At 42.3% G+C, this 13,900-nt stretch overlaps 1 protein-coding gene across 3 annotated transcripts in view; it reads left to right on the top strand.

The window, feature by feature from the left end:
• zfr (zinc finger RNA binding protein) overlaps nucleotides 1-13,900 on the top strand; it is a 97,890-nt gene that overhangs the window by 20,435 nt on the left and 63,555 nt on the right. For all 3 annotated transcript variants that reach the window (XR_015757909.1, XM_043687475.2, XM_043687472.2), the window contains 2 exons: nucleotides 8,503-8,721; nucleotides 12,500-12,723. Coding sequence is in view for 2 of the 3 variants with exons in the window: in XM_043687475.2 (XP_043543410.1) it covers nucleotides 8,503-8,721; nucleotides 12,500-12,723 (443 nt within the window). In the remaining variant the exon portion in view is untranslated. The remainder of the gene's footprint in view (nucleotides 1-8,502; nucleotides 8,722-12,499; nucleotides 12,724-13,900) is intronic.

Below are 13,900 nucleotides of genomic sequence, written 5' to 3'. Positions count from 1 at the left end.
ATTTTGATTGTGTCAGCAAAAAGGTTGTCTAAACTATATAAAAGTGCCATATTGATGAACTGTTTAATGATCCAAGTGTTTACTAGAGTGAACAGTAACAATACCATACAGGAGGAATACCTGGAGTGTGTACGAGATGGTTCTCTGGAACCAACTAGATGATCAGCTGCCCTAGTTTGGGTATTGTGAATAATTGTCAATATAGTTGTTGAAGCCCCATGGGGAAGAGTGACCATAACGTAGTAGAATTCTTAATTTAAGATGGAGAGTGACGAGACTCTGCAAGATGGTGGCGATTCTGTCGAACTGCCGTGGATGGCTCTGCCTAACAGCCAAGGCACGTTGGTGTTTTTTTTTGCCATTCCTGGCCAACTTATGTGGAGGAATTATTAGTTTAAAACCTTACAGAACACATATTGTTAATATTTGGGAGTGGGAAGGATGTCGAAAGGAAAAGGTTGCGAGCAAACAGCAGCAGGGAGTGGACACGCCTGCAGCACCGGGTACATCAGAGGCCGCAGCAGCAGTCTCTCGCGAACACCCGGGGGGGGCCTGACAGACTCTCAGGAATTGGCAGCGGTGATGATGAGACTTACCTCGAAGGTTGGGGCTGTGATTGAGGAGATCCGTGCACAGGTTCAACCGTCACGTCCATGCTGAAGAAACATGAACGGGACATCCAGGGCCTTGGGGAGTGGATGGAGGGGGTGGAGGGTCGAACCAAGGCCTCAGAAGCGGCGATCAAGTCCAGGTCCTGGAGTGGGAAGTGCGGCCTTACGAGACCAGGTCGACGACCTTGAAAATTAAGGTTGGAGGGCAAATCTTTGGATTTTCGGGCTCCCGAAGGGTAAAGAAGGTGGACAGCCAGTCAGCTTCTTTGAAAACTGGCTGCCGCTGTTCCTGGACCTTCAAATCGAGTCCAACTGGCTGCAGTTTAAAAGGCCCTATCAGATCGCAGTGCAAAGGTTTGGGCTGGTACAGCACCCCCGCCCAATCCTTGTGCACTTTTACACATACACGGACAAGCAAAAAGTGATCGAAGCCTTCAGGTCACTGGGAAAAGACCGACAGGCACTGCTGCACAATGGGCAAAATTGTGTTTTTCCAGGATTTCTTGGCAGATGTAATTCGAAAGAGGAAGTCCTTCAATGAAGTTAAAAAAAGGCGAAGGAGCCTGGGTATCCAGTACTCCATGAGGTACCCTGCAGTGCTCCGTTTCAGCTTCGAGGACTCAGTTTATATGTTTGACTCAGTGGATGAAGCTAAGAATTTGTAGACACTTTAAAATAGGCCGATTGGTCTGAAGAATACGGTTAATGTTCATCCTCTTTTCTTCCTCCCTGTGTTTTCCCTTTCTCCACCCCTTTTTCTTCTCTTTCCCTAATAATTAAAAAAAAAAATCTTGGAACATGTTCCTATTATATTTTTATAACTGGATTTTATCATGGGAAATTTTGTGGGTGTCCTCTGTTGTCTCCTTTTTTTTTTGTTTTGTTTTTTTTTAGTCACAAGTAGGAGTGACAGAGCCAGGGATGGGCGGAGTGCTTATCCAGACTTTGTCTTTTTTTTTGTTGACTTAAGGATCACCTCCTTTTCTAGTTTTTTTTTGCCTAAGGCTGGGGCACAGACTAGGCTTGAAGGAGCTAAGGTGAGTGCCCCTATGGGAGTGGGGGTGAGTCTCCCAATCAAGATTTTATAGTTGGTTTTCTTTGTAGTTTTTTGGTAGCAGTAGTTATGATAGAGTAGTTTTTGTACACAATTCTGCAACTCTGAGTCTTTATTTACTTGTGTTTGGTGCATGGGAAGCAGGGTTCACCCTCCTGGGAGTTCAAGGGCCTCTGAAAGGGGATATGGCGAAGTGTTTTGTTAAATGGTACATCTGGAACATCAAGGGAAGTCATTCGCTTTTTAAAAGGAAAAAGTGGTTTCCAGCCTGAAGAGGGAACGGGTTGATATCGTTTTGTTGCAGGAAAACCATTTGACGATGGGGAATACCTGAATTTACAACAGGGGGCTTATGAACGGGTTTTCTTTTCATCCTTTACTACTAAAACTAGGGGAGTGGTGGTACTTAACTAGAAAAATCTTCCATTCACATTATTAGAGCAGGTGAAAGATCAGCAAGGGGTGGGGTTGTGATACTTAAGGCCCTGATACATGGGGAGAAATGTGGTATTTTAAATGGTATATGGTATTTACTGTCCTCTGGCGCACCCCCTCAAATTTTTGGTTAGTGCCTTTTCTACATTGAGTGCCTTTGGAACATGGCACATTATTATGGGGGGGGGGGGGGGGATTTCAGTTGCCTTTTGGATCCGATAGTGGGCAGGAAGCCTAATGGGCAACCAACTATCTCTTCACAGGCCAAGCAAGTCACTGACGTATGTGAGGAGTTGGGGCTGGTGGATATTTGGAGATGGAATTCTGGTCTCCTTCCTATTGGAAAGATGTTGTGAAACTTGAAAGGGTTCAGAAAAGACTTGCAAGGATGTTGCCAGAGTTGGAGGGTTTGAGCTATAGGGAGAGCTTGAATAGGCTGGGGCTGTTTTCCCTGGAGTGTCAGAGGCTGAGGGGTGACCTTACAGAGGTTTATAAAATCATGAGGGGCATGGATAGGATAAATGGAAAAAGTCTTTTCCCTGGGGTGGGGGAGTCCAGACCTAGAGGGCGTAGGTTAAGGGAGAGAGGGGAAAGATAATAGCGAGTTTTGAGAAGATTTGTAGCTCAGGTTGAGGTTGTGGATGTAGCTTTGCTCACTGAGCTAGAAGGTTCGTTTTCAGACTCTTCATCACCATATTAGGTAACATCATTCGGAGGCTGACTGGAGATGTTACCTCGTATGGAAACAAAATGTCTGATTATGAGCCTTCCAGCTCAGCGAGCAATCCTACATCCAGGGGAACGATATAAAAGAGACCTATGGGGCAATTTTTTATCGCAGAGGGTGGTAAGCGTATGGAATAAGCTGCCAGAGGAAGTGGTGGAGGCTAGTATAATTGCAACATTTCGAAGGTATCTGATGGGTGTATGAACAGGAAGGGTATGGAGGGATATGGGTCAGGTGCTGGCAGGTGGGACTAGATTGGTTTGGGATATCTGGTCAGCATGGACGAGTTGGACCAAAGGGTTTGTTTCCATGTTGTACATCTCTATGACTCAATATCTTCACCCTACTGACAGGGACTTCAACTTTTTTTTCAAACCCACATAAATATCACATGAGGATTGATTTTTTTTTTTCTGGCTCTCTCGAACCTTCTGGATTCAATTATGGGTTGTAAAATTGGGAACATTGATATTTCTGATCACATGGTGGTATATTTGGGGGTTAAGGCAAAGAGTGAGGGGATAGGTTCGCGGCAATAGCGTCTGGATCCTTTTTCTCCTTAAGGATTCCAAATTTGTGGAATATATTTTGAAGGAGTTTCAAGAGTTCTTGACTATCAACTCCGGCATGGCCTTTTGCTAGAGGATTGGCTATTTCCTATTCGGCTAGCTGGAAACGACAGAAGGGGGAACAGCAGCGTCTACTTGAGACGTGGTTGGAAGCCGCCGAGGCAGCACATTTTGCACAGCCTTCGGTGACTGAGCTACCGTAGATCACAGCTGTCTGGGTTGCCTTGAATTCAATACTTACAAAAGCCGCAAAGAAAGAATTTGCTTTTGTTAGACAAAGCTTGTTGGAATATGGGAATAGGCCAGGGAAGTATCTAGCGACTAGGAAAAAGCGTGTTCCCCAATCCATTACTGCAATTAGAGACAGCGCCGGGGTACTTACATATGTTGCCAAAAGGATTAATGAGGCTTTTCGGAGTTTTTATTCTGAATTATATCGGTTTGAAGGTTGCGAGGACAGGTGGGCTGAAATGGAAGCCTTTTTTAAGAATCTGGACCTCCCAGGGGTAACCTTGGAACAGGCCTGTCTCTTTAATGCCCACTTGACAGTTCAGGAAATACAGGAGGCAGCTAGGCAACTTCAGAGTGGGAAAGCGCCTGGCCCTGATTGTCTCCTGGGTGAGTTTTATAAGGAGTGTATAGGGATTCTGTCAGGGCCGATGTTGGAGATGTACAATTACTCCTATATTCACGAATGCTTACCCCCATCTTTGGGAGAAGCTAATTTTTCCCTCATTCTTATGAAGGGGAAGCTTCCTAAGGATTGCCCCTTATATAGGCCCATCTCTCTATTCAATTCAGGTTTCAAGATTCTGTCTAAGGTCTTGGCACTGAGATTGGAGAAGATTTGCCTTATATTGTCAAAGAGGACCAGACATGTTGTATAAGGGGCCGTCGGTCTTCTAATAATATTAGAAGGTTGCTGAATATGGTCCAAGTTTGTCAGCAACGATCAATTTCAGGGGTTGGTGATTTTCTTAGATGCAGAGAAAGCCTTTAACGGGGTGGAATGGCCGTATCTCTTTTATGTCTTAGAGCAGTTTGGGCTGGGTAGAGTCTTTGCTAGGTGGGTGAAGGTTTTATATCACCACCCTCTGTCCGTGGTCATTACCAACAGGGTGAAGTCTGGGAATTTTAGGATTTGTAGGGGTCGTCGTCAAGGCTGCCCCCTTTCACCATTTGTTGTTAACGTTGGTGATAGAGCCGCTGGCAGAGGCCATTTGTCAGAACGTCCACATAACCACTCCAGAAGTGGGATCAAGGGCACACAAGATTACGCTGTATGCGGAAGATGTCCTTTTATTGAACCCAATGACCTTCGTACCCCATCTGACACAATGCACTAATTCATTTGGGATTATTTCAGGATAAAGGATCAACTTTGTAAAACTGGAGGCAATGCCTTTGGGGAACCTCAAGGAAGTTCCAGAGGCTGAAGGTGGCCCGAGGTTTCCTTTTAAGTGGTCACGGGCAGGGTTCTGATATCTAGTGTTTGATCTGTTATTTCAGACTAACGTTGCTCACTTGGCTCAACAATATTAGGCGGGATCTCCAGAGGTGGGAGGCTCTTCCAATTTCATGGTTTGGCCGAATAGCTCTCATTAAGATGAATGTCCTTCCTCATGTGCTTTATCCCCTGCGTTTGCTCCCTACAATGTTTCTCAGGTCAACACTGCGGAAACTTGTGGGTTGGTTTAGTTCCTTTGTCTGGCATCATGGGCAGCCCCTTGTCAAACTTAGTAAATTGCAGTTGTCTCAAGGATGGGAAGGAGTTGATTTCCCAGACATCAGGAAGTCTTCATTAAGTTCTCTGCTGTCTTTTGTGTCCGATTGGGCAGGTAACAATCCAGGCTCCATGATCCTGGATATTGAGGCCTCCCAAGCAAAGTGCCCAATTATTAATCTGTCGTTCATGGGTAAAATGAGGACAGATATTGTATCCTATTGTTATTCGTACTGTCAAGGCATGGAAGGCAATGCATCAGAGTGAGGGTTGCTTATCCAAGACTACTTCACTTGTTCATATAGTTCATTTGCTGGGGTTCTGACTAGGGATGATGGACTCAGGGTTCAAACTGTGGGTGGCAAGACGAGTTTCCGGTTTGGGAGACTTGTTTGAGGGGGAGGTTATGATGTCTTTTGACATCTCTGCCCAGCAGAGATCTTTCCCATTTTTTTCAGGTTAGGGATTTCATCCAGAAGAAGACTATGCTTCTCACTAAGCCCTATAAGCCTGATAGAGATTGTTGCTGCGTTCCACAAGCACCGTCTCGGTTAGTACCCTCTATCGCCTGCTGGGTGGCCAGGCCTGGTTATGTGAGGTTTGGGAGCAAGAGCTAGGAGTGGAGATCTCTTCTGAAACATGGGAGAACGTGCGAAAGATCTCAATCTGTAATAGGACATGTGCAATGCAGTTATTTTCTGCACAGGGTTCATCTGGCACCGGACCATCTGGTGAATTTAAAAAAGGGGCATCTTCAATGTGCTCCAAATGTAAAATAAGCGTAGGTACTCTTACCCGTTGCTTCTGGATATGCCATAGACTTCATGTTTGTTGGAGTGCTGTGGTAGGCGAGATAGGGAGGGTATTGAGGATCAAAGTTAAAGTAGACCCGATATCTCTCCTAGGTCGACCGAATTTATCGTCTTTAGATGGGCATAGGAAGAAACTATTTAATATTACTTACTGTGCACGGAAGAATATTCTGATGAATTGGGTGTCCGAGAACCTGCCGGGCTTGCTGGGATGGCAGAAATTAATTATGGAACACGTTCCCTTGGATTATTTTTACACCGCACACTTTTTTTAATAAGACATGGTAGCCCTTTTTGAATTATTTGGATACAGATTTGTCCTCTATCTTAACTGGGACGTTTAGTTAACCAGGATGGTTAGTTTTGCTGAGCCCTGGGCCCTGGAGGGGGTACTTCTGACTTAATACGGGTATATAAGCAATGCTCCCATTATTTTGTTTGAGAGCTTTGCGCCGAGCATTGCTATTTTGTGTTTTTGTGTGTTCTTTTGTTTTGTCTTATTAGTCACTTATTTATTGGGTTTCTTTGCACAGTGTTAAGTTTTGTTTTGTATTATAGGGTAGCTTAGTGGTTAGTAGACAGTAGTTATATTGTAATTTGTGTTTTTCTTTAATATACTGGTATTTGTTATACTTTCAATAACTTTATCTTTTTGTAAAGTCAAAAAAAATTCTTGCTAATAAATATGTTTACAAAAAAAGATGGAGAGTGACATAATTGATTCGGAGACTAAGGTTTTGAATGTAAATAGAGGATGGTATGAGGAGCAAGCTGGCTATTATGAATTGGGAAGTGTTATTTAAAGGGATGACAATAAATGGATGGGGAATGGCAAACGTTTAAAGAGTGCAAAGATGCACTGCAACAATTGATTATTCCTGGCACAAAAACAAAAGGGGAAAGATAGCTCAGCCATGACTAGCAAATGATATTGGAGAAACAGTGAGATCCAAGGAAGGAACCTACAAATTGACCAAAAATAGCAGCAGCCCTGAGGGTTGAGAGTAGTTTAAATTTCAACAAAGGAGGACAAAGGGTGGAATTAAGAAGGGAAGATAAGAGTATGTGAGTAAGCTTGTGGGGAATATACAAACATTGTTAAAGTATGTGAAGAGAAAAAGATTTAGTGGAGACAAATGGAAGTCCCTTGCAATCAGATGGCACAGTAGCTCAGTGGTTAGCACTGCTGCCTCACACCACCAAGGTCCCAGGTTCAATTCCAACCTTGGGTGACAATCTCCCTGTGAGTGTGGGTTTCCTCCGGGTGCTCTGGTTTTCTCCCACATTCCAAAGATGTGCAAGTCAGGTGAATTGGCCATGCTAAATTGTCCATTGTGTTATATGCAGGTGGATTACTCTTTGAAGAGTCGGTGTGGACTTGTTGGGCTGAAGGGCGTGATTCCACACTGTTGGGAATCTAAAGAAATGGATGTGGAGTAGAGATGGCAGATTAAATGCATATTTTGCTTCTGCCCTCACAAAGGAGGACACAACTAACATCCCAAAAATATTGAGGAACTCCCGATCTAGTGACAGAGGAACTGAAGAAAATCAGAATATACAGGGAAATAGTGCTGGGGAAACTGATGGGATTAAAAGCCGATAAATCCGCAGGTCCTGATAATCTGCATCCCAGTTTTAAGGAAGTGGATCTGGAAATATTGGATGTGTTGGTTGTCATTTTCCAAGCTTCTGTTGACTTTCGAACATTTCCAATAGATTGGAGGGTAGCTTATTCCCTATTTTCGTGTTCTGTTTTCTATGTTTCTGTTAATTGGGCTGTTATTGTTACCCTGGTATGTTTTTACAGTACTTTCTCACTATTTTAAAACAGCAATCTTGTTTCTTGTTCCGTATGGATTGATTAAGAAGTAGTAGAAAGGCGAACTGAAGAAATGGCTGTGATTGCTGTTTGGAAAGGTAGAAACATTGGCCTGTTTTTCCTTCTCCGTTGACTGTGTGATCCTCTTCTCACCCACTTTGAGTTTGAGGGATGAAATTTGTTGAAGGGTGAACCACATGCAGATTTCTAAGGCTTATTTTGCTGTTGTAATTAGGCTTTTCTGATGTCTTCAGCCAGGAGAGCAAGCTTCCAAATTGCTGACTTATAATAGTTAGGTATAAGTGATAGTATATCAAGCTCCTCTTGTTTAATTCTGATACTGCAATACCAAAATACATGTATGCATCTAATTCTGGCATGTTGAGCATCCCTGATTTTAATGGCTTCACCATTGGTGACTGCTTTCAACAACCTTTGCCTCGCTACCTTTCCCTTTTTGAAGGTCAACCTTAAATTCTACCTTTTTGTCTGAGCTTTTGACCATCTGCCCTAATATCAACTTGTGTGTCTTTGTTTACTTTATGACACTGCTATTGAAGTGCATTGGGAGTTTTGTTTTACATTGGAATAAATAAATAATTAATGAATAACAAGTTATTAATTGTTGAAGTGCATTGATCAGCAAGATACTATAGATTTGGATATGTAAGGAATACCGACATATCTTCTGTTTAGTATTCTTTTAAATCTTTTCTCAAAGCTTTAGTAATTAATATTTGTAATTACAGCTGCAAAAGCAGGATATAGTCAAGCTGCAACACAATACACACAAGCTCAACAGACTCGACAAGTGACAGCGATAAAACCAGCTACACCCAACCCAACTACTACCTTTACTGTTTATCCAGTGTCCACAACAGTGCAACCGGCTGCTGCAGCAGCTGCTACTGTGGTTCCATCCTATACTCAGAGTGGTACATACAGCTCAACTGCTGTGACTTATACTGGTAAGAAGTGAAGTATTCCAATTTTTAGATTTTGAATTTTTTATACGGTACAAATATTCTTGAAAGCTTTTCACTCTCCTTTTCCCCTTTTATGGTTACATCTTATCATTTGTTTTCCTAACCTCTTGATGTATCTACTTTTTATGATTCATGTTAATTTTATTTTCAGTGCATGGGATGTGGGCATTGTAGTCCAGGCCAGCATTCTGCATCCTTAGTTGCTCTTGAGAAAGTGATAGTGAGCCAGTTGCTTGAATTACTGTGGTACACTCAGTTTTAAGAAGGGTGTTCCAAGGTTTTGACTCTGGGACAGTGAAGGAACAGTGATTAAAGTTGGAATTCAAATCTTTGAGATACAAAATTTTATTAAGCAAAGGATATCAAGAATATGAGCTCAAGGCAAGTGTACGGAGTTAAATCACTGATCAGCCATGACCTTGTTGAATGGCGGAGCAGGTTTGAGCAACTCTTGTTCCTACTTTCCTCATTCAGGGTGGGTCAGGATGATGTGTGGCTTGGCATGAAATTTAAAGATCGTGATTTTTGCCACATCTGCTGTTCTTGACCTACCAGCAGAAAGTGAGGACTGCAGATGTTGGAGATCAGAGTTGAAAAGTGTGACGCTGGCAAAGCACAGCTGTTCAGGTAGCATCTGAGGACTAGGAGAGTTGAGTTTCGGGCATAAGCCCTTCATCTTGACCTCCTACCTGGTAACGGTCATTGGGTTAGATGATGCTGTCGAAGGATCCTTGGTGAAATGTTGCAGGGCATCGTTTAGATATTACATTTAGCAAAGATTACTTCAGTAAAATTTGTAGAGCATCCAAGCTAGGGCTAATAGGTAGCAAGTAATGCTCATACTACACAGGTTCCAGGCTATGAATGTTACCAGGAAGAGGGAATCTAATTATCTCCTCTTGATATTCAATAGCATCAACATTCTAGAATCAGACCTATCAACATCCTCGGGGGTTACAGTTGATCAGAAACCAATCAGGTGAGCAGTATAAATACTTGTGGCTACAAGAACAGACCAAGGGTTTGAATTCGACAGCAAGTAACTCAATCCTGACAGCATGACCAGCATCTGCAAGGCTGAAGCCAGGAATGTGGTGAAATCCTTATAAGGCAAGAACACTCGAGAAACCCGACACTGTCCAGGAAAATGCAGAACACTGGTCTGGCAGCATCTGTGGAGAGAGAAAAAGAGAGTTAACAATTTGAGTCTGAGATTCCGATCCTTCAACAATACCATCTGTAAAGGCAGCTAGTGAATGGCAATGAACACTGTCATAGCCAGCAATCATTACGTCCAACAAGCAAATCAACTTGCACACTACTGCCAGGAGTGGATGGTTAAAGTGGTGGAAATAGTGCAAGTCAAATCGACTTTTTTTTGACCTGGATGGTATAGAGCTTTGAGTGTTGTTGGATTTGCATTCATTTGAAACTACTGGAGAGTATTCTGTTGCACTCCTGACTTGCACTTTTAGACGGTAGAAAGACTTTGACGATTCAGAAGGTGAGTTACTTGCCACAGTACTCAGACTCTTAACTTGCTCTTCTCGTGACAGTAGTATATGCAGGTGCAGTTCAGGAGTTTGACAATGGGGGATTCAGTGATGGTAATATCAAATGTCAAGAGAAAATATTTGAATTCTTTCTTTTGGGAGATGGTTATTGCACTGACCAAATATAAATCGCCACAACAGACTGACCTGAATATTGTTGAAAAGTGTGGTGCTGGAAAAACACAGCAGGCCAGGCAGCATCCAAGGAGCAGGAGAATCGACGTTTCGGGCATAAGCCCTTCTTCAGGAATGAGTTCGACGTTTCGGGCATAAGCCCTTCTTCACCTGATCTTGACCTGAATATTGCCCTGGTCTTGGTGCATGTATCAGTGTACATCCCCAAATCTGGCCTTGTGGAGGGGAAGGTAGTTGATAAAGCAGTTCAAGATGATTGTGCTTTGGATAGTGCCTTGAGCATTCATGGAGTAAATTCCTGGGCAGGTGGTGACTTATCTCCAACAACTGTAGTCATTTCCTTTTATATTACCTTCAACCTGTTGAGTTTTCCCCAAATTGTCTTTGACTCTACCACGTTTAACCTGATCGTTGTGCCATGCAACATCATGGAACATTTCCATGGATTCTTCATTGTGAACACAAGGATTTCGTTTCCATAAGAACGCTCATACTAGTACTCTATAATGAATAGAAGCATTAGATGGCCTCTAGAATAACTGTTGAGAATTCTGTTGGCTGCATACCACTATGCTGCTACCTTTATCAGGTAACTCCTTAAGGTGGGGTATGATCTTTTCTTGCCTGTACATAATCTTGGAATCACGCCTTGTACCCATTGTCAAGTTGTTGGTTGCCTAATCATCTTAATGAGTGAAGCCCAACAGTTCACAACTCTGATATGGGTGTAGTGAATGTGCAAGAACATAGCAAGTGGAGTATAATTTGGAAAAATGTGATGTTTTCACTTTGGGAAGAACAGATGTGCAGAGCATCTCTCAAATGATAAGAAGTTGGAAAGTGCAGATGCATAAAAGGGACCTAGGTGTCCTAGTCAATTAGTGTCCTTCCCAAGTTATTTTACATCTGCTATGTTCTAGCCCATTCATTACACCTATCCAAATCCTCCTGAAGCCACACTAATATCCTGCTTGCAATATGTTCCCACTTAATTTTGTATTATGTGCAAATTTGGAATTTTTCATTTGATAGCACCTCCAAATCATTGCTAAATATTATGGACATTTGGGACCCAATTACTGATGCATGCAGTATCCTACTAGTTATAACCAGCCAATCTGAAAATGATTTGAAAATATTTCTGAGCATGTTCTGTGGGGGCTTTATCAAAGCCTTTCAAAAATCTAAGTAAACATTGACAGTTGATTCTCCTTTTTATTAAGTTTGTTAGTAACATCTTCAAAAAACTTCCAAGTTTGTCAAACACAACTTCCCATTTGCAAATTAATGTTGCCTATATCCAATCAGATCATTATTATACATTTTGTCTCTATATCACACCTTTTATAATAGATTCTAGTAGATTCTCTATTGCTGGTATAAGGATAACTGGTTTGCAGTTCCATTTTTCCCTGTGAACGTTTTTTACTCTACTTTGAGAAACTTGTGATGAAAACTTTGCGCATTATTTGTCATAGAGAGAAAACATTTGCAGACTTTAACACAAATTGAGATCCAACATTCACTTTAAAAGATAAGTACTGACCAAATCTTCTCTGTAATCAGTTGCTTTTCCTTGTGTTGCCATGGTAAGTCTCTCAATCTGTGACTTACTTCCTTTCCCACTTGCCTGTTGCCGTGAAGACTTTTTATTTCTCTCAGTAAACATTAATTAAACCACCAAGTTATCCTCTTTCTAAATTCCCAAATGCTGATTCTTGACTTGGTCAAAGTCTTTGTTACTCTGACTGTGGCACTTTGAACAAACCATTACGTAGGGAATTCTGATTTTTTGTTTTTTCTTACCTTGCTGCTACAATAATCACCTAATTCAGTTAAAATATTTCAGTTACTCAATAGATAACTGCCACTATTGGTCTGTTTTAAATGTACTATTTTAACTCGTTTAAAGGCTGTTTGTTTGATTTGAACCGGCTAATTGAATTTGCTAGAGATTTAACTGTTATATTCCCACTTTGATCCAAATTCCCATATACTCAAGCTGTCTTTGTTTCACTTCCTCATTCCAACTATGCAACTTACTCTGTTTTTTGCAATTTATTATTTTGTAGGAGCCACGTATGCTGGATATGAAGCTGCAGTGTATTCTGCTGCATCTTCCTATTACCAACAGCAACAACAACAGCAGCAGCAACAGAAACAAGCAGCAGCTTGGGCTGGGACCACTTTCACTAAGAAAGTGCCATTTCAGAATAAACAGAAACCAAAGCAGCCACCTAAGCAACCACAGATCCATTATTGTGATGTTTGTAAGATCAGTTGTGCTGGACCACAGGTAAAAATGTATTACATTTGGATTTATTTTATTTTGTGGTTTATTTTTTGATTTTTTTTTCAGGTGGTAATGTTCCCATGTATCTACTGCCCTTGTCCTTTTCGATGGGACTGATCGTGGTTTTGAAAAGTGCTGTCTGAGGAATTTTGGTGAACTTTTGCAGTGCATCTTGATTATAGTACACACTGTTGGTATTGAGCTTTGGGTGGAGGGTGTGGATGTAGTGCCAATCAAGTGGGCTGCTTTGGCCTAGATGGTGTCAAGTTTTGTGAATATTACTGGGGTTGCAGTCATCCAGTCAAGTAGCGAGTATTCCATCACACACCTGACTTGTGTCTTGTAGATGATGGACAGGTTTTGGGCAGTCAGTAGGTGTGTTATTCACTACAGTATTCCTGCCCTCTGACCTGGTCTTGTAGCCACTGTGTTCATGTGGTGAATCCAGTTGAATTTCTGGTCAATGGTAACCCCTAGGATGTTGACAGTGGGGGATTCATGATGGTAACACGATTGAGTATCAAGGAGCGGTGGTTGATTGTCTCTTGTTGGTGATGGTCATAGCTTGGCGTTTATGTGCCGCGAGTGTTATTTGCCACCTGGATATTGTCCAGAGTTTATTGCATTTGGGCCTGGCCTACTTCAGTATCTTAAGTGTTGCGAATGGTGCTGAACATTGGGAATGATCGGCGAACATCCCCACTTCTGACTTATGATGGAGGGAATGTCATTGATGAAGCAGCAGAAGATGGTTTGGCCTAGGATGCTACCTTGAAGTACTGCAGCTGAGGTGACTGACCTTCCTACAACCATGACTGTCTTCATATGTATCAGGTATGACTGTAACCACTGGAGAGTTTCCCTCTCGATGCCCATTGATTCCAGTTTTGTCAGGGCTCTTTGATGCCACACTTGGTCCAATGCACCCTTGATGTCCGGGGTTATCACTCTTACTTCACCTCTGCGTTCAGCTCTTTTGCCCATGTTTGAACCAAGGCTGTAGTGAGATCAGGAGCTGAGTGATCCTGGCAGAACCCAAACTGAATGGGTTATTGCTGAGCTATGTGCTGCTTGAAAGCACTGTTGATGACACTTTCAATCACTTGATTGATAATTAAGATGGATTGGTAACTTACTAGGTTGGATTTGTCCTGTCTTTTGTGCACAGCACATTGTTGGG

The sequence above is a fragment of the Chiloscyllium plagiosum genome, unplaced genomic scaffold (genome assembly GCF_037043375.1).
Source record: "Chiloscyllium plagiosum isolate Xiang-an unplaced genomic scaffold, Cpla_swu_hap1 HiC_scaffold_1, whole genome shotgun sequence".
NCBI lineage: Eukaryota > Metazoa > Chordata > Chondrichthyes > Orectolobiformes > Hemiscylliidae > Chiloscyllium > Chiloscyllium plagiosum.
This window is presented reverse-complemented; position numbering and strand designations above follow the sequence as displayed.